This window comes from Dermacentor albipictus, chromosome 7 (assembly GCF_038994185.2).
Source record: "Dermacentor albipictus isolate Rhodes 1998 colony chromosome 7, USDA_Dalb.pri_finalv2, whole genome shotgun sequence".
In the NCBI taxonomy this organism is placed as follows: domain Eukaryota; kingdom Metazoa; phylum Arthropoda; class Arachnida; order Ixodida; family Ixodidae; genus Dermacentor; species Dermacentor albipictus.
The window spans coordinates 88,199,198-88,219,792 of NC_091827.1; the positions used below are offsets into that span (position 1 = coordinate 88,199,198).

At 44.1% G+C, this 20,595-nt stretch overlaps 1 protein-coding gene across 3 annotated transcripts in view; it reads left to right on the forward strand.

Moving 5' to 3' along the window:
- LOC135899688 (transient receptor potential cation channel subfamily M member-like 2) overlaps nt 1-20,595 on the forward strand; it is a 157,548-nt gene that overhangs the window by 117,383 nt on the left and 19,570 nt on the right. For 2 of the 3 annotated variants that reach the window (XM_065429019.1, XM_065429017.1), the window contains exons 24-29: nt 395-537; nt 3,048-3,267; nt 5,139-5,294; nt 9,674-9,760; nt 12,408-12,501; nt 14,869-14,967. In XM_065429019.1, coding sequence (XP_065285091.1) covers nt 395-537; nt 3,048-3,267; nt 5,139-5,294; nt 9,674-9,760; nt 12,408-12,501; nt 14,869-14,967 — 799 coding nt within the window. The remainder of the gene's footprint in view (nt 1-394; nt 538-3,047; nt 3,268-5,138; nt 5,295-9,673; nt 9,761-12,407; nt 12,502-14,868; nt 14,968-20,595) is intronic. The other variant, XM_065429020.1, reaches the window with a different exon arrangement.

Below are 20,595 nucleotides of genomic sequence, written 5' to 3' on the forward strand. Positions count from 1 at the left end.
TCAACGCATGGTTGTCCCTGCGGGGACTTTTTTTTCTGTTTAATCGAATTAGAGGACTCGCAGAGGCGCATTACGGTTGTCTTGCGTTGGCCACGTCGTGTTAGAATAAGATAATTGGTGCAAAGGGGAGAAAAACGTAGTCGACGACAGTAGATGAGTAGGCGTTGTTATCGGAGACAAGAACGCCTAAGAGGCCTTTGTACTGGAGTGCACAAGAAATAGCATGATGGTGAAGTTCCTGCTACTTATGGTGACAATATGAATATCGGTCGTCTGGTAAATGCCGTACAGAAAAGTGACTCGGCACACTCTTGAGTGTGCCCTTGCTGAAAACGGTTGCGCTGGGCGCTTCCCGCGCAGCAGGACTGCATAGTTGGTATTTGTCTTTTGACAGCTTGACGCTGATGCTGGAGGACGTGGACTATCAACGTACCGTGCTGGATCAACTTCGTGGTCAAGTGGAGGAGGTCCAGCGCAAGATGTCTCTTTCGCTTATCTACCTGGAGACCCTCAAGCAGGCTTGTTCAAATAAGGGAGGTCAGGCACCTGTTCCTGTTGGGCGACTACATTTGTGCCATTCGGGGACGATTGTGTGGTGTGCAGGACAACAGAAATATGACAATACTGTCAAACGCAAAAAATATGGTAGCGCCGCTTGGCGGTAGAAAATTGGGAGATAACACAACTCATTCTAAACGTAGTTTATAGAACTGCAGTAATCAGGTCGGACCGCGTGGTGATACTTAGCTTCACTTTCGGGAGGAAGGGGCGAGATGAGCGGAACCTCGCTGGTATTCTCTCCCTCGTAATATTTTTCCTCTTCTTTCCCTGGGCTCTTTTTTATCTATCCGTTCTCTTCTGGAGCTGGCAGGCGTTGTGTCCCTCCTGGGTACAGCTGCAAGCTAGCTCTCTTGATCTCTATGATTGTGTCCAACAGAAAAAGCTTACATAATAATAATAATAATAATAATAATAATAATAATAATAATAATAATAATAATAATAATGCAGATAAAGCATGTATATGGGTGGCTGTTTAGACTAATTGATGACTCAATATTGAAAGGGCGTATAACAAAAAGCGAGGGCAAAGAGCGCATGCGCCAGTAAGCCATTATTTGCCCTGTCAGAAAAAGAGCAAGTGTTTGGGAAGCCGCAGCTTCGGATGGCGGTTGTGATGCAAATTTGTAATTTTTATGTTTTGCTCTTGTTTTCGCAGAGTCGTTCACCTCTTCTTTATTTTTTCGTCTGACGTTTTCGATACACACTTGTGTCTCTATATTCTTGCTTTGGTTGTTCGTAGTAATTTTTTTCTTTACATAACTGTTTCACACTTTGGTAAATTAGGCACATTGGTAATAAACCCGCTATGGGAAGTTCAGCGCTTCTCCGCGTCTTGTCTACGTCATTGTTTAACATTCGTGCTGTACCGACACCATCATGCAAGGGGACTTGTTGCTCTTGGAACTGTAGATATTTAAAAAAAGCGTGATAATGAATGTGGAAAGGCAAGGTTCTGGGTTTAGCACTTTATCCAGCATTCTTACGAAAGCAACCATAAATGACAAAGGGAGGAACGAGTGGAGAATATCCCATAATAGCTGACGCCGTCAGAAATTATTCGTCAGAATTGAAGTAGAGCTGAGTATCTCACATCGTGCCTCTATTTTCTGCTTCAGCCTCCTCCTCATACTTGTTGTGCTTACAACATGTATTTTACCCTTTCACGCGTGTCAATTACGGGCGCTTCATTAAAGAGCATAGGCTTTTGTGGGGCCGTATACTTAGACCCTAGTGCGGTTTCCTGGTAACGAACCAGTCTCACTGCTAAAGAAAGGGTTTTTATATGTGCGGCCTTTTAAGAACGCACGGTATTCGGCGGCTTTGTTTTGTACATAGGCTTCCATCTGTGGGCGTGTACATGCTTTGCGTCGAGTTCATTTAGTTGTATTGCTCAAATTGCGATTCTCGCACTCTTTTAAAAGACGATGCATTGTCCCCACAGGTAACTTTTTTTCATTTGATACGTTTTCCTCTATAACTGTAGGACAAAGAGAACGTATTAACATAAACATATTTTTAAGCATTCTGTAAGTAGCAGTGTTACCGGGCCATGATATCTGTGAACGCGCACGTATGTTCGGGTTTTCTGCTACAATGGCCATTACACGAATACGGCAGAACAAATGTAGCACCTTGTCGTTATCTTGCGTTTCCCATTCTCTGGCAACCATATGGTCAGCTGTAGGCCAGTTCAGGGACGCGAACAGAGGTCGTTGTTCGAAACGCACGTTCAGTTAGCGTTCAGTTTTGTCTCACGCGTCTGGCCTAGGCAGCGCCGACGGACGCGGCTGGCGACGTTGGGCTGGCCTAGGCAAAGGTGGCTTTGGCCTAGGTCGGTCGTGTGAGGCTAAACTGAACGCAAACATATCGCGCCTTTCGAACAACGCTCTCCGATCGCGCCCCAGTACGAACGACGTGACGTCGTATTCCAGGAAAAATATGGGGAAGGCGGGAGATAGAAAATTCAAGACGATGAGCAAAAGGAGAACAAGGTAAAAGCAGAGCCAGCGTTTCGACAAGTGGACGTTGAAAAAGACAACTCCTCTTGTCGAAACGTTGGCTCCTGCTTTTACCTTGTTTTCGTTTTGCTCATCGTCGTGACGTAGCATGGCAAGAGCTAATCAGTTGTGTGCACGTGCACGCTCTGATATTTTTTTCTTCGTTTAGGAATTAAGTAGTGATTAATTTAAGGAAATACAGTAGCTGCTTCGTAAATTTGATGTCAGCTAGAAGCTAACGAAAATCCTCCCTGTTTCGTAGTCTTCGCAATAAAACACACGCCATCAAGACACAAACAGAATGCCGATTTTTCCCAAGGCATCTTTTTTGCAGAGCTTTTCTCCAGAACATTGCGTCTTTTCTCCTCCTTTTAGTTTCGCTGTCTGCTAGTTTCGCTCTGTGCTTCTTCGAGATGCAGCATCTCTAGCAGTAATGCCTTGCAACCATTACCACGACTTTCAAGCTCTGCCCAAACCTTCTCCCAGACCCGATGTCCATGGGTACATCCATGCAGCAGCAGACGACGCTGCACTACATTTCGCGCCAATCTCCGTACCCTGGCACAAAGATTCAGCGCTTCCCGGTGCCGGACAAATTTGTTCCCTGGGAGGTGATGTGGCTGGACTACGACCCGGTCGCCTACACCAGGCCCAGGACGCAGTTCCCAACGCCGCTGCAGGTCTATGTGGACGAGGACATTCTCATGTAAGTGACAGGCCCGACGCGTGCCATGAAACTTGCTACACAGCTTGATGGTGATCGGCGTTTCGAGTTCACGACAGTAAAACGCCACCTAAGTAATTAAGCCATCTGTCGCCTGTCACGCTGCTGAGTGAAGTAATCGTATTTTCAAGATGGTCGCGCTCGACCTAGAGTATGTATGTGATTAGACAAAAAAGAGATGTCGGAATAAAGATGGCATCTGAATGCAAAGAAATCTTTCGATTCAAGGTGAGGCTCTTTGCATGAACAAGCGTAGGGACAGGTCACGTGTTTTTATGTAAATTCAGAGAGTAGCATAAGAATCGCGTATCGGCCAACGTGAAACGCCCGTGCAATCGCTCTTCCCGAGCTGCGTCCATGTTTATAGGCTGGCAATGTTCTTGTTTTATCCTTTTGCTTTACAACTTACCCATCGCTCCTCGGCTCTGCCTTGATATTAGTGCCTAAGAGGCAACGAAATCACGTTATTCCCTGTTCATTCCAACCGGTTGCGCTTTCGTCGGTATATTCTTTCTTGGATTACATGGCTAAAGTACAATGCATTTTGAGCCCTTGCTACAATGTACATACCGTAGTTCAGCAAAACAGAAAATTTGGGCGAGTTGATATAGGTAGACCATACTGTAGCGCAGGGAGCACAGGCGCTTTAGTGAAGCACGGAGCCCTTTCATTTTTCGATGATGATATGTGGTGTTTTGCGGCGCAAGGCTGTGTGACAGAGTTGTGTTGGAGTGCGTGTCCACGTCAGCACCTTGTTATATTTAACTTCGCGGTTTCCAAATAAAAAAAACTTATTTGTAGGTGTAGCGATTGTGCCCCTCTCTTTCTTTAAATTGTGCTCTATCTTTCTTGTGATACAGTTAAATATGCTACACGCCCTACGCCTCAGTTTCTACGAAACTTTCCGTTAGCCGCGCTTCAGAAACCATATTAGCGTGATAATCAATGTGGAAAGGCAAGGTTCTGGGTCTAGCACTTTACCCAGCATTCTTACGATAACAACCATAAATGACAAAGGCAGGAACGAGTGGAGAATACGCACGCATGAACAAAATTAAGTGACTCAATTCATAACTTCCATCATCATGGCTACTAAGCGAGTAGATTTCGAGTGCTGACATTAAGAGATGTGTTCGTAATACAGCGAACAGATTTACTAAGTGTGGTTGGCAACTCCTAGGGATAACTTTAAATTCTTCTCATTCAAAAAAATAAAGCAGCACTATTGCCCGAAAAGCGGAGCACGGATAGCGATAGCAATATGTTAGACAACTTAGACAACTACATGAGATAAGGTTCTTACTTTCATCGCCCATGTAAAGTGCAGTAAGCATTCGCTAACAGATTAAGAAGCACGTTGTCACGCTCGCACATGAAAACGTGAACACATGACCGCGAACACTCGCAGTCACAACGGGGGCGTAATGAACGCCGGCCTCGGTGAGCGATTGCTTCAGACTGTCTCTTGCTTGAATGCGTGTCGGAGGCTTCAGATTACGCGACCTTCAACACGAGACACGCGGGAAGACAGCGCACGTGAAAAGAACCAGCCGCCTCGCCTCACCCAATGTTTACACCCGCCGTCGCAGGTGCAATGACTTGGTGAGCCGTGATGGCTTTCGCTTCTTTTTTGCAATCTGGAACTCTATACCATAAATTGAACGCTGCCACTTAAACAATGCAATACGAGGGCAGAGAAGAAAGACAGGCTTGCCCGGTAACCTTCGCTCTACAATACCCTCGCTGCTTGTAATGATAATGTGCCGATTATCTTAACTTCGCAAGAAACCTTTCGGCTTCACAGTGCAGGCATGTGATCTGCAGCTTCACGTATTTCGCTTCGTATAATTCAGGATCACGACAAACGAAAACGCTCAAAGCCTGCCGTCGCTGAAGTGGAACTGCTTGTCTACGTCAGCTGGTGGTGTCAGCATAGACCGACGGTCGTGGATCGAAGATGCTGATGGCACGAACATCATCTACATTCTCGAGAACGAAGGAGTTCCGAGGTGAGCATCACCAGGAAAATTTTTCTGCACTAACATAAAATATTGCACATAGGTTTATGTAGGAGGATGCTTAAGCACTGTAGCCACATAAATATTGCAGGTACGTTATATAGGGCTTAATATAATAATTTAGCGCAGACACCAGCACAAAGGGAAAACGTACCACACGTAACCTCTCATGTGTCTCCCACAATACACGTCACAAGTACACGCCATGTCTTGTCTTTGTGATGGTGCCCTTGCGCTACATTAAATATATATATATATATATATATATATATATATATATATATATATATATATATATATATATATATATATATATATATATAAGTTAACACCAATTAGCCCAACATGTCCTCCTGCAGTGTGCTTTGTTTATTTAGTTTTCTTTTTACCCAGAATCATGAACTCGTTGGTTCGTTCGCATGATCCCTGCTGTATTTGTGAGAACTTGCTATCTCACCTAACGCAGGTGCTTGCTGAAATATATCAATGGGTCGAAAACAGGCAGCCTAAACAGGAAAACAAATTATGCAGAAACTCCACTGAAGTTGTCCATATAAGCATTGTGCCTCATCACTGTATCACTGCTAATCATACTTATCACCTTATCAAACTTGATCACTGCCATGTAGCCTCTTATCAACTCTTCTGGATTCTTATTAGCTCTATGATATTTGATATAACTCTTATCAACCCTTATCGGTTTTTATCAACCTTGCCAAACATGATCCGACCAGTAGAAGCCCTTGTCAGTCGTTGTCAACCTTATCGGACCCGATCCGACGATTATGAACTCTTATCAATTTTTATCAACGTTAGCGGACTCGACCCGACCCTTATCGGTTGCTATCAGCATTGTCGCAATTTATTCGATACTTAGCAACCTTTCGGGTATGATTCGATCTTTATCAACCCTTATCAGGTCCTTATCAACCTTATTGGACTTGATCCGATCCTTATCAAATCTTAACCGTCCTTGTCAACCTTATCATAATTTCTCCGACCATTATGATCCCTTACCGCACTTTAGCATCTTATGCATCCGCGTCGAACCATTATTAACCCTGGTCAGACCCATGTAATCCCTTATCACTCCTTATCATCCTTATCAACTCATCAACTGCTTATCTGTCTTTGATGCGGGTCGCGAAGCGCATGAGCCTTCAGAGATCGGTGGCATTTCGGTTGGTGAAGGGGAGTGCTGCCAACCTCCAAAGTCAGTTTTCCCCTAACTTGCAAAAAATTTCCCTAGATTTCCCTATATTTTCCCCAAGGTGTGGTGGATCGATAACCAGTTTGTCAACACGATTTCTGCAATGGCAAATTTTTGTTTGCATTATGAAAGTACGCTACATATTTTACCACCACAGTTTACTTCTGAGCTCGTTTTAAAATATTCAAATCATGAAATCACTGCACACAAGCTGGAACTATGTAACAGTGCAAGATGTCATGCTAACAAGAATGCCTCCTGTTTAAGCCAGTATTCACAGAAGACGTCAGCGCATATGTATTGGTTGTTGTCCAGAGTTGTTTTCCACCTACAACAAAGTGCCGGACCTACTAGAGTTGAGCGCCGGTTCTCTTACAGATTGTAACCATGTCAAAAAAGTGTGCTACTTAACTATACCAATATACAGAGGTGATCATTTTGTTTTGCATGTCATGTACAGGCGTAGCAACACCATAACTACGCGCTTACATGTCGTTTGCAGCGAAGCATGCAGATACGCAGCCATGTTTTATCTTTGTTCTAGAGCAATCAACACTCTGTCGGAGGTCACTCTCCTTATAGGCGGTTTGCGGCGATTTCGAGTATATGCGTTTAGAGTCTACGGTTAAGGGCTACGGCTGCATTGTCGGGTTGAGTGGTAGGTACATGTGTTTGCTTACGCACAAATTCGCCTGTATATTGTTTGGTGTTGCAGCACACATTTGTGTCGCCAGTTACAGATAACTATTACATTATGAATGCGCTCGCATCGACAGCACAGCTAGAGATACGTTAAAATTACAGCATCAGCACTTTCATAAAGAGCACAGAGCATCTGCACCCTGCCGTTTACTTGGTGGCATGCGGGCAAAGTACGATGCAAATTTATACTTTGTAGCACTGGCGAAGGAATGTCCCAATGGAAAGCGCATCCCGTTACCACCAAAACGCACCGAGATTGTAAATTTTGGCGAAACCAGAATTTTCCTGATGTCTACAAGGCTCTAAGCCGTCTTCACATGTGGTCCTTGAGCTGGCTTTTATTCCACAATCGCCAAATCGTTAAGCAGAGCATTCATAGAAACTGTTCTCCTCGGACATTGGTTTTGCACTGCCGGCACAACGCATTCGTGTGCTTCAGATATATTGACCGTCGGTAAGCGTGGGTGTTAAGCCCAGACGCTCGGCTACTGAGCCCGACGGGGTCGTAGATTCGAAAGTGACCACCGCCAACTTTTCTTTTCCTTTCAAATGTATTCTGTTTTTATGGGGCGCATTGTGCAGCGCGTTATGGATGGACAGACCGACAGTCGGACAGATTACCTGGGTGAGTCGCCTAAGAATGCTTACGCATTAAACATTACTCTGAAGTGTAGGTCAGCTTTACCACACAAAGTGTTGGTTGATGTCATGCTGAAACATGGTACCGAGATCAAACGTGGCGCCGAGACGAAACGGGGCACTACTAATCGGGATGATACCGCATGTAACCAGACGCGACCGAACGCTTTTAGCGCGCGGAAACCACGGACGCATCTGGGACACGACTAGCACGAGCACTAGCCTCCAACTAATGTTTTACTACCGATAGCTTCTTACCTACGCAAATATAAGCCATACTGGAACTTGTGTAATAGATGCACCGAGAGTAAAACAGATGGGATGTGGGTGCAACGTAGGACTTCTACATGTATATATAGTACTTCCCGCTCAGGAAACTTTAGCTGCCAGTTACTGCTTCTGCTTGTATCTCGGATGTGTCCATCGGATGCGTCCTTCTGCGCGCTAATTAAACTTTGGTCGTGGAATACCAACTAACCCGATGTCTCACATTGCCAAGCTCAATCATGACCTCGGTCCTCTGAACGCACATACAAATTATTTCAGTTGTTATTTTTTATAAGCTTAGAAATTGCGTTTGCACCGTTCTAACTGCTTTTTCAATCAGCTCAATTTTACATAGGTTTTACTTGTCGCTACAGATGTCCCCCCTGCAAAAATGTCCTTGTGGCGCTGCAGGTACTTGTAAAAATATAAATCAGAGGTCACTGATTTAAGATTACTCATTGAGTGGCTTAAGCAGCAACATCAACAAAATCACTAAGAAGCTTTGGAGCTGTTCTGGCGCCTTTTTTTACAGACCCACAAATAATTTGCCGCGAACAGATCGACGTTGCAGATGTCAAGTACGGACACTATTTTATAAATATTGCCTAATTCTAGCTCAGTCAACGAGAAATATAGTTCTTCCAATTGTTTTTTTTTCCTTCTTTTGCGTAACCAGTGTATCATATGTCGTTTATATGTGTTCTTGCAACAGCTATAACAAAAAAATAAATGTCGCTGTGTAACCTTACTGTACGAAATCTAAAAATTACGTTTTATTTCGCTGCTTGCAAAATAAAAGCTAATCTCGGGTAGTATTGCAAAGCAGGCTTCGAAGGAGGAAAACAACAAATGACAGTTGGCCTAGAAGAAATGTCATTGTCTGCAGTTTGTACGGTGCATCAGTAGCAGCTCAACGGTTACAGTCAATCGTCAATCGCCACTGTGACTACAGCGGCACATATCTCAGGCAAAACCGCGGCCGCCTGTGTTCACTTCGCTCCTAGTCTGAAATGTAAAGTTTACTGGCATCTCGTTCAGAACAACGGGCAAAAGCTAAATGTTGTGGAGCGTGACACACGCTCTTGCTCCATGTATAAGGCAGCTTAAATTATACATAGTTGAGCATAGCCCACCATCTGTCTTGAAATTGATACAATGTAATAGACTTGTTGTTCGTATAGTACATATAATAAAATGCACACAGTAATTTACGGTAATAAATTATACCTTAAAAATGCGCAAACATTGGCCGTAACGCACTTGTACACTTACATAAGCATGCGTTACGCGCTTTTATTCACACTCGCTCATAATTTACCCAACAGTTAGCCAAAGTGAGTGGAAAGACAGATATGGGGGAAACAATATTTTGCAACAAAAACATGAATAAATATGTTAAAACTACGTCAAAGAAAGGTTGAAGTTCCAGTTGTGTTATCTACTTACGGTACGACAGTGGTGCATGCTACTTATTTGCATAATGTTTCAGCTTGTGCGCAAGTAGATCATCGTATTTAAATATGCAAGATTTTCTGGCTTGTCTATACCGCAGGAATCCTGCTGGTAGGACTGGCCTAAAAGGAAAAGGCGCACTTCCGCGATGGGGGCCCAACCATTATGTTCTCTTCATTATCAGCAGGTGCTTTCCAAGTTTGGCATTTTTACATAATCAATTGCTCCCAAATAGTAGATTATATCGCCATCATAGACTGTTCACTTTATCGATGTCGGCCGAAGAGCCACGATCTCTCGAATCTCAGTAGGGGCTGCAGCGGATTGGAGGGAAGTTTGCAAAGGTACCTGAAACATTTGGGGTCTTAACAAGGCGACTTTTAATCCAGAAATAGGTCTGTTGCATTTGCATTGCACGTGAGCTGTCTGTAAGCTGAAGCCACGCTGCAATACGTTACGAGATTGCTCTGGCGATTATTAGTAATTGCTACCGGTTAGAATGAGAATGCACGCAATTGCTGTCTTAGTTTTCTGGAGTTTGTCGTCACGCAGCGCTTCGGCGAATGGTTTGGAACGGCAGCGCCTGCTTAGTTGGGCAGTGCTCCAGAGGATTATCTCGAACGGGATGATGCATTGTGATGACACAAAATTGGAAATGCACATAGCACGTGAAGCATTATGGTTTTGTTTTTTAGTGCGTTTTCCAGTTCTGAGTCGTTAGTCGTTAAAGCGAACTAAGGAGCTTAAAGTCATGAATTTCCAATCCAACAATGCCCAAGCAGACTTCTAAGTCGCCCAAGCCGGGACTTCGGAATATCTTTCAGCAACGCAGTTCTTTAAAAGGACCACAAAAGGAATTATTCAATGACTTTAGGCCTGCAAAACGCTTTTTAAAATATCTGTTGTGGTTGATTTTACAGGACTAGGCTGATACTTGGAAGAGAAAGTGGACGCGAAAATTGAAATTTGAATTTCTTGTCGAAACTCCTGGCCAATACAACCGTGTGACGTCACGAATTTCAAACTACATTTGTCTTATTTGGCCCACTGCGGCTCAGTATAAGTTCCTGAAACTTACCTAAATCTGTAGCATGCAACTCAGTCCATCTTTACCGATAAATACTTGACTAGCAGAGGCCGCCAAAATCCATGAAGTCACGGTCAGCTAACTTCAAGGTGGCGTCGCCCCCCGCCTTTAGTTCTCGCACCTTTTCTGCGTCTCCTCACGATGACAATGGCCTATTCAGTTCCGTAGGAGAGTATATAATTAATACAGCCTAATTTATGTTTTTCTCCATAGCTTCCCCTTAATGTGCACGCAAGGGGTGCTACGTGGGCGTTTTTCTATTCGACCGCTGTCAAGTGGAGGCAGGGTGAACTGCCGGTTGCCGCGAAGAATCGAATGCGAAAACGCACGTTCCGTATCACGGCGCCGTAAGCTGAGTATCATTGCGGCGGACTGGACTGAAATTTTTGGTCCACTGGTTCCAGCGCCAAGTGGTAGAACAGCTTGCTGCAAACGTAGCCTTTGTCAGCTGTAGTCTGCGTGTCGTGCTTGTGTCCCCAAATTGGTCGGTACAACCATTTTTCTTGTTGCGCCTTGCTTAAGCAGCCTCAATATATTGACGCAAATCGAAGTGACAAATGACCCAGCTCGACTAGCTTGCATCGTGTAGCCTTTACATTTTGTGGTCGAAACTGTGTATGCTGGAGACGATGGCGACTGACATCGTTTCAAAGCCGACTCGAGAAATCTGAGAGTAAATAAGATACGGCTCTTCACCTGATAAGAGTGGGCTGAATTAAAGCTTAGCGGGGTTTTAACAGGGCTTAACAAGCTTACCAGGGTGTGGACGTACCGCGAGGCAGCTGGTTTGCATCAGTAGGGTGAGTGAATGGTGCAGATAAAAATACAGTGATGCAGAGGGCTAATTTCTTAAAATGACAACGCGACAGATGATTAGTTCGCGAGGGAGCCGTTTTATAGTATATTAAATTAATAATAAATCTTTATTACCCCGTTTCAGTGCAGTTGAGTGAAAATATATGCGTTCCTAATGCTTGGTTAGTGCAAATCTTGTCTGCATCCGGCATCTCTTTGTCCTAATGGATCGGAGCAATTGACTTGTTAAGTTGCTGAGATTTCTTAGCTTGCACAGAGTGTAGCATATGGAATTCATTTTTTTCTAGCAAAATTTTATTGGAGCTTCCGACTCTACCGTATGCCCATTTCTAGCTTACAGCACTGACGCACAGATGTTGTATGATCACAATAGGTTTGTCGTACGGCAGCTGCAAGATAGTGTTGTGACCCGCCGTGGTGGCGTAGTGGCTATGACGTTGCGCTGCTAAGCCCAAGCGTGCGGCATCAAATCCCATGCCGTGGCGACCGCATTTCGATGAGGGCTAAATGCAAAAACTCTATTGGATGCAAGTTAAAGAATCCAAGGTGGTCAAAATTAATCCGGAGTCCCCCACTACGGCGGGCCTAATGAATCATATCGTGGTTTTAGCGTGTAACATTCCAGAATTTAATCTTCCAATTTAAACAGTGTTTTGAGCTATCTTAAGAACACAGCATGAGTGCTGCCTTTTTTCTCTCTAGTTACGCCAAGGACGAGTGCTTAGCAAATAATGTTGGCCATCACCTGTCAGTGTTTTGGTTTGCTGTAGTGCAGATCACTTTTATACTTAACGACGCAAAAAAAAAAACTACGCCTGCACTCATGTACACACTCTTATGTGAAATGCAATACTTCAGTAAATGGTTGCGAATTGTTATGCTACAAGGAAAATTTGCTCAGAGATTATCTCCCACCCCGTTCATATTACAGGTACCAGAAGTCACGGTCTGCCTTATCTCAAGGGAGAGGGATGGAAATAGCCCTCATGAGGATTTTCAGAACTGATCAGTTTGTGCTGCCGGGGGTAAGTAGTAATTGTACATGGAGTTTGGATGCATTAAGCCACATACATCATGTTCATCACTCTGTTATCTCATATTTCAAAGTATAATTTTTTTGCTCGCCGTGATAAAAGAACGCAGGCAGATTATGAAGTAGCGCCTGCAATCAATTTCGGTATTAGTCTAATACGCACTCATTTTTTTCTTACCAGGGGCTTCATTACTGACGTCGTATTTCATTGACTTCGGAACCAGCACTGTAAAGCTGGGCCAACTACCAGCCACAACACGGCTATACGCTAGGGGCGCTTTTCGACAGTAAATTTCTCGAAACTTTACTCTTTCTATACAGTGACGTGCATGGAATGAACTTCTTTGAATGTTCAATTGGGCTGCGCACAAAGGTTGTGGGTTGAATTACAGACTGCCGCAGGCGCATCAACAGAAACGCTCATGTGCCTAAATTTAGGTGCATTTTTATGAATCGCAGATGGTCAAAACTATTCAGGATCCTTCCTATACTGCGTCCAACTTTACTAACAGGGCAGTTTACGGATGTCAAACACATATAATGTTCTTTTTTTCTAATTTGTCGTTTTCTGAAGAAACCCGCGTAGGCTTAGTATCTTGTTACGCTACAGAGAACGAGTGTCGCGCGTAAGAGCCATCGTCCTAGAAGATTTGGGGCGATACGTTTATGCTTGATGCTTGGTGCATCGCGTACGAAAATTTTCGTCTCGCGAAACGTGAGTGGCTATTTTCAGTAGCGAGCCTGTTTAGACAGCGCGGCTCTACTTAGTATTCGTGGTATCTCAAGATACTAATAATTCTGAGCCACTGACCTGATAGGTTGTTCTTGTGAATTCGGCATGCTACTTGCTGCAGATCGTTAAACGGCAACTAACTGTTTCAGTCCGCCTCCACGGCCACAATCCCTTCTTCCCCAAAATAAAAAGTATTGAACTAGGAACAATTTCATTCGTCAGCTTTCAAATAACACCACTATGATTTTCATCACAGCGTGAACAGTGGTTTCGTTGACCATATTCTGATACTAATAATTCTGAGCCACTGACCAGTTTCCGTTTTCTTTAGCAACTGTAGAGGCGCTAAATATGGCTCCTTATGATACGTTTAAATATTAAAGCGCTCGAGTCAAACGAAGCTGCGATTAATGCGAAGGCAAACCTTCGTGCTTCAAAACATGGGGCCCGGAATTTTTATGCTCCTGAATCAAAATTCGCTCTTGGCCACGCAGTAATTTCGCATACTGACACTTTAGACGAATATCCTTTGGAGTTTCAGACTACGACATGCTAAGGAGGAAGCTTCGGCTAGTCGGTGACTCATGCTTGAATAAAAACACCGCTCACAGACACAGCGTGCAAGAACAACACACGCAAACAGTCATGAGCACATAACTTGTCTGTCTACAGCAGCAGCTGAAGGAAATACAATAAAGATCTGGGCCTGTATTCACAAAACGTTCTTACGCCAAGAGCATTTGTACCAGCCAATGGGGATGCAGGACATATTATTAGCGAAGGCGACTAACAAATGAAAAACAGCACTTACGAACGAAACTCTTTGTGAATTCGGCCCCTGATGTCTAATTGTGCCAACTGCATGCTCTTTCCCTATTTAGTATTTGACTTTTTTATTTTAATGCATTCAATGTTTCGTACTACCCACCGTGATTGCTTAGTAGCTTTGGCATTGCGCTGTTAAGCACGAGGTCGCGGAATCAAATCCCGGCCGCTGCTGCCGCATTTCGGTGGGGGCGAAATGCTAAATACGCCCGTGTACCGTGCATTTGATAAACCTTAATGAACCCCAGGCGGTAAAAATTGATCCGGTGTCTCTCACTAAGGCTTGCCTCGTAATCAGATTGTGGTTTTGGCACGTAAAATTCCAGTATGTTTTTTTTTTCTCTAACGTTTCGTGCGGGTTGTAGCGTCGCTATGGAGCAATTGCGTCTTAAGTTCCCACCACGCTCTTCAATTGACTAAAAGAAGAATCTACATGATTGATAAAAGTCGCCTAAGCATATTACGGTACATGAGTCTCAGGAGCTCCATAACATGGTTTTGTAGATTACTTATCCCATTTAGTTTACCATTTCATCTCGCACCTGATAGGTTGTTCTTGTGAATTCGGCATGCTACTTGCTGCAGATCGTTAAAAGGCAACTAACTGTTTCAGTCCGCCTCCATGGCTAAAGCCCCTCTTCCCTAAAATAAAATATTGAACTAGGAACAATTTCATTCGTCAGCTTTCAAATAACAGTATTATGACTTCATCACAGCGTGAACAGTGGTTTCGTTGACCATATTCTGACTTTCATATCTGGGAATCTTCAGATATGTCACTGAATGCTTATTTTTGTTCAGGACTTTGTTCCTGGAGAGCAAAAGTATGACGGAGTCATGCGGGTGTGCTTCAAGATTCCCGAGGGCACGCCAATGTCCACTGCGGAACACGTCAAAACAGTAAGTGGCCGTATAAGAATCGCTCTATACTTTTCGAGCAACTTGATGCTGCAAGCATAAGACCATGTAACTGGTCAATGACGCTTACAGCGAAGAAGTGCCTGGTGCACTATTATGTTCAATACTTATGTAGTCGTGTATTCTGTGTGCGCGCTTATGCAGGAACGGCAGTGCTCAGACAGAAGTGTGATAATAAAAAATAAATGAGCATTCAAAGGTATCTCACACTAGCCAGCAGTCACCGTACAAAAGCTGTGCCACGAAAAAAGACAAACTATACTGCGCATGTGACGCTATAGGTCGCTCAATGATAGTAGTGCATGTAAAGCGAAACATTTAGTGTTCGGAAAGACAGGCTTTGTCAATAAGCTACATGGTTACCTTTCCCTGCATGCGCTAAACGCGATTTCTTGATATGGTGGCGAGGCAAGAAGTCATTTACTGAAGGGAATTTACACTCAATTTTACTAGAAGTAAACACACGGATCTACTGGCATGGCGACTCAGATATATTCTGTATAGAGTCGAACTTCAGTATGTCGACACGAACCTAATGAATTAGAGGATATGACGAAGTAACTATAAAATTTGTTGGTCATGCTTTATTTCGACGGAGTGCTGTCTTGGTATAGCGTAGCCGAAAGTACCGTGTCCGACTCAGTGCCGACTATAGCGAATCACTACACTTTTGCTTAAAATATATTTCTGGTAGAAAATATCAAATACAGGCACCGCCCGATTTCTGACACACGTGATTCTTCAGACCTGCACTATTATTCGGATTTCCCCGTAGCACAGCCGCCTAGCGAACTAAAGTACATCGGCAACATAAATTTCCGATGGTATACGGCGTACCTATATACATTTTTCGGACATAATCCGCACGCGTGATGTCGCAAACATAGCCTCCTTAAACAAGTTGATGCCACGTCAATTAGGCAACAGATCGCAACTTTGCTTTCTGGCTCCAGACGATGGGGGCCAGGTGAGGCTTTGTAGTTTAGGCATTTTTCATCCGCTCTGATCAAAATTTGCCGACGGACGGTAGATGTGCCGTTGCTATAAGCTCTGCGTTCGTACGCGTACACTTATCGGCTGTCGGTGGTGCGAGATAAACCCAAACTGAAATGTTGCACGCACAGGCTTATAACATGCCGGCCATATTAGCGAAATATGTGTCCGAAAAGCTGACAGTCTTTTTAGCATACCCCAAAGAGGGTGAAGGCAAAAGCCTGCACGCTCAAGAGACATTCATTACATAACTTGACGTTCTCATTGGAATGCGTTGCTTGTCATTACTTGTTTTCTCTCACCAGAGGTCGTATGTTCGACTGCCTTAATTGACGCTACTTTGATTATTTATTTGTTTATTAACTGTGCCTTAATTAACTTCCCCTAATTAACACAAACGTTCGTGGGTTTGACTGCCGCCAAAGATCGAGGGTGCTACTCACGCCAAATTCGTGGGTTCGAGTCTCTGAATTACCTCTATGTAAATTGACTTGGCCTTTTTTTTTTTGGCATGATGAATAGTATCGGAGCCAGATGAGGAAGACGACGACGACGAACGCGCGAGCAGTGGCACTATCGCGTCTCTGCGCGGAGCGAGCTCACACGACTTTCTGTACCGCACGCCGTGTTTTCAAGGCCACCGGCTGATGAGGCATTTAAAGCCTTCGCCTTAAAAATTGGTCAGCGACTGTACTCAGCAGGTCCAGGAGCAACCTGGAACGGACGACCGTGGCCATTTTGACAAGCCGCCTGTCTTGTATAGACCGTCGTCGGCAAGCCGACGTTCCTGTCACTTGTATACACTGAAGGCACGGGTGTGTATTAGCTATAGGTGCCGAGTATGTGTATGTATTTTTCTTTTAGTTTCCGTGCCACGCATTGGCACAGCAAGCGCACGACTGGCTATTGAAATCTGCAGGGACGCGTTGATTGCCCGTCGAAGGTATTGCTTTAATTTGGCACATATCTGATCGAGATTGTTATAATTGATAATTATTATCTTAAATAACCAAGGCATTTCGTGTGGAATCCCATTTTGCTATAACCAGGTTCGACTGTTAGTGTTGTGCAGCGCCTAATAATGTAGGCGTTGGCGCTTCTTGCGCAACTGCAATAGCAAAATATGTATGCTTGTGCTGAGTAAGTTCGCTTTGGATGAAAGCCTTGCATCGTCATTCACATCGTAGGGTGCGCAGACGTAATACATTACAGTCTATTGCCTTGCAGATGTGGTAACCACCTATCTAAGTAAAAGAAATCGGCTTTGACAAACAACGCAGTGCTGCCGTCGCAATTCAGCTACGAAGTGTTCAAGAAAAGGCTTAGCAATTGTTATGCTCTTGAGCTTCCAAGCTCGATTTGCTGTAGATGCTGCGGACTCTAAATAGTACGAACCATAAAACCTTTTTAAGGAGTTCACAAATTCATTAAAGTTCTGTGTGCATTTCTGCGTAGCTTAGTGTTGCGCCCTTCAGTCACTATCGTTTCTCTATAGATGTAACACTACTTAAACACTTTAATGGTAAAAAAAAGAAACTCAGGGAATTATTGGAACAGTTGCACAGCAATCTTAAAATAATGAGAATACATTTTAGGTAACATATCTAGCCTGTCACAGAAGTAAGGCGTGGCTTCTTCATTTGTATATTTTTTCTTTGTGAAATACTTAAAAGGGGCTGATCGACGCTGAATGCAAACTGCATTTCCAATGCCGAAGTTCTTGGCGCTGCGTCAAGGTTTTTTTTTTTTTAACCCGCTAACGTGCATGCTCCATCTGTGAAGTCGACGAGATTATGTGTGTTGCCGCGAGGGAAGCGAGCGCCTGAGGAGGAAGGCGCCTGGAGGTGAAGAGAGTCACGCGCCAGGGAAAGTACAAAGGAGCGCGCTGAGCGCGCGGCAGAGCAGCACTTCCCAGAGGAAAGTCTAGGTGGCGTTGAGCGAAGCGGCGAATGAGAAAGGAGACGAAGCGCGACGGAGGAGGAGGGTAGGTGGAGGCGCGCTGGGTTGACCTTCCCTGGCAGTTGCTACGAGTTCTGTGTGCGCTGTGTACGTACCCTGTTCGTCTTGTGATCGAGAGGTCGAGCGCCAAGCGAGATGGATGGACAGCGATGCAAGCGGCGTCAGGCTGAGCACGAGTCGACTGATCCCGAAGTCTTCGCCGAGCGCCTGGCTTGAGCTGAACAAGTCCGACAAAAGGTGCGGGCTCGGCGTGCCCAGGAGACTAAAGGGAATAGCGCCCATATGCTTGCGCATAACCAGCGTTCACGAAGTGACACGTCACTGGACATTTTTTGCGCCGCCTAATGATCGCTCCTGTATCTCTGTCGAAATGTGTTTAGTGTCGTCGCCGATCAAATAGAATGCCCTATAAGTGCAAATGCGCCACGATGACTTAGTTGCTCTTGCGCTGCGTGAAATGAACGCAGCGGCAATGGGTGTCCGATATGCCGAAGTATCGTTGAAAACACGTTCCACGTGGTTACTGCATAAAACGTCGAAGGCGGACTTAAGAGGAAGCTTTAGCTCAGGCCCAACTCCGACATGGCCTATTCAAATACATGTAAAACACAGAAACGCTTTTCTGAGATAACCCCTGAATCGATTTCAATGAAATTTGTTAAATTTCATAGAGAAAGTTAAATTCTGGTGACTGTTGGAGGCAGAATTTTGATCTAGGGCCTAAATTTTGTTTAAATAATTTTCAAAAATTGGAAAGTTCGAAAGAAATAGAAGCACGAAGTTTACTAATTGAAAGATGTACATCGAGAACAGATATCGCAGTTCTGTAGACGGAATCCATTATATAATTCAAAGCGTACAAATTCGATATGCCAATATCTTACGTGAATTCATTACAATGTGCGCAAGGGTTCTGCAAAAGCTGTATTTTCATATTAATAATTTCTTTTAGGTTTATGTGTAACATATCAATTTTGTCTGTTTTAGATTTGCTATTGGATGCACTTCACAGAATTGTGATATCATTTTTCATTGCTGAGTTACAGTGCTGTAAACTTGATAGTTTCGTTTCCTAAAAATTTGCAATTTTTGATAATTTTTATTAAAAGATTGACAACCTAAATAAAAAATTTGAAACAAACTGTCACTAGATTCTAAGCTTTTTCCTTAAAAGCAACAAACCTAGTCAAATTTGGTGTAGTGTTATTTCGATAAAAACGAATTCTCCTTTTACATGTGTTTAGATAGGGGCACCGAAACTAAAGCTTCCTCTTAAGGAACGTTGCTGTCAATTTCCAAGAACCTCTAACGCAATAATTATTGTCTGCCATGCGTTTGATAAGCATGCAGAAGAGCACAGGGCTGCCTTATATAGCGCAAAATACCGCATATCACTATAAGCACCCACTCCGTACTTCTGAACCAATTTAAGAACAAGCAAAAGACACCATCGAGCGCTCACCCCTTATTTCAGACTAATCAGAAATATATACATGCGAAGCCTACAGCGAGCGCCCAGTCCTTGCCTCCTTGAGCTTCTACCGACCATCGCTAGATATGAGTCATAACGGCGCAGGCGAAGGGCTGCGGCGTTAAATGGGTCACTTAGAAATAGGGTACAAAGAGAAAGGGGCAAAAGTTAAGATGAGTTGCAAAGAAGGATCTAGGGAATCGCGGGCCGCACAGACCTTAGCGCGAGCCCAGCATGCCTCCTCTGATCGGTCATTTCCGCGTTAATTGGGCTGTGGCACTTACGTTCGCTCAGTTCGATTGTCTGGACAATGCATTCGTGTATACGGTTGCTTAAAAAGTGGAGGTCTGTCAATGGCATCGGTGTCATTGAAAGAACGTAAGTCGGACACGGCGTGAATTTTATAATGAGCGTAAGCGAGTGGGACTCAAAGGGCGAACTCTTCCTGAAACAAAACCACGCAAAATCGCGGCTGAAACGCAAGCTGACTGATGGAGCACCTGTCTTCGGTGAAAAGGTCCATGGTGCCTTATTGAATTACTTGAAGGACAAACCGAGAGCTGGTCGCGCAACCAATAACCGGCTTGTAGAAGAACAAGCAGTAAAAATTGCCGACGTATTGAACCTCAGGAACTTCAAAGCGTTTTCGCATTACGTAAAGCGGTGAAAGAAACGGTTTAGTGTGTCTGTGTGCTTGTGAACAATTGAGAGCCGGAAGGTGCCATCGGACTTTGATGATTCTGTACAGAACGGCTTCCGTAGTGCAAGTGTGGCTTTACGCACTCCTAATAACTGCACATATTACAATGTGTGTAATATGGACCAGACTACGGTAAGGATAGACAACCCTGCCGAGAGGACGAACGATGTCGTTAGTGAAAGCAGCATTCGAATTGCGGATACCGGATGTTTTCTCCGTGGGTTTACTGTAACATTAGCAGCCCGTGCATCTGGCCACAAACGCAAGACATATGTGGTACAGAAAGAAACAACAGGGAGTATTCCAGCGAGCGCCTAATTGCAGCTGCGAATTCCGTTTAAGTCGTTTTATAATTCTTTCTTTACTTCTAAATATTTGCTATGACTAGCGCTTCAATCACTTTTTTTTAGCAGACAACGTGTGAGACGCGCAGACAACTTGTGTCTCGTATCTTCAAAAAAAAATGGATGAATGGGGAGAGGTGTCT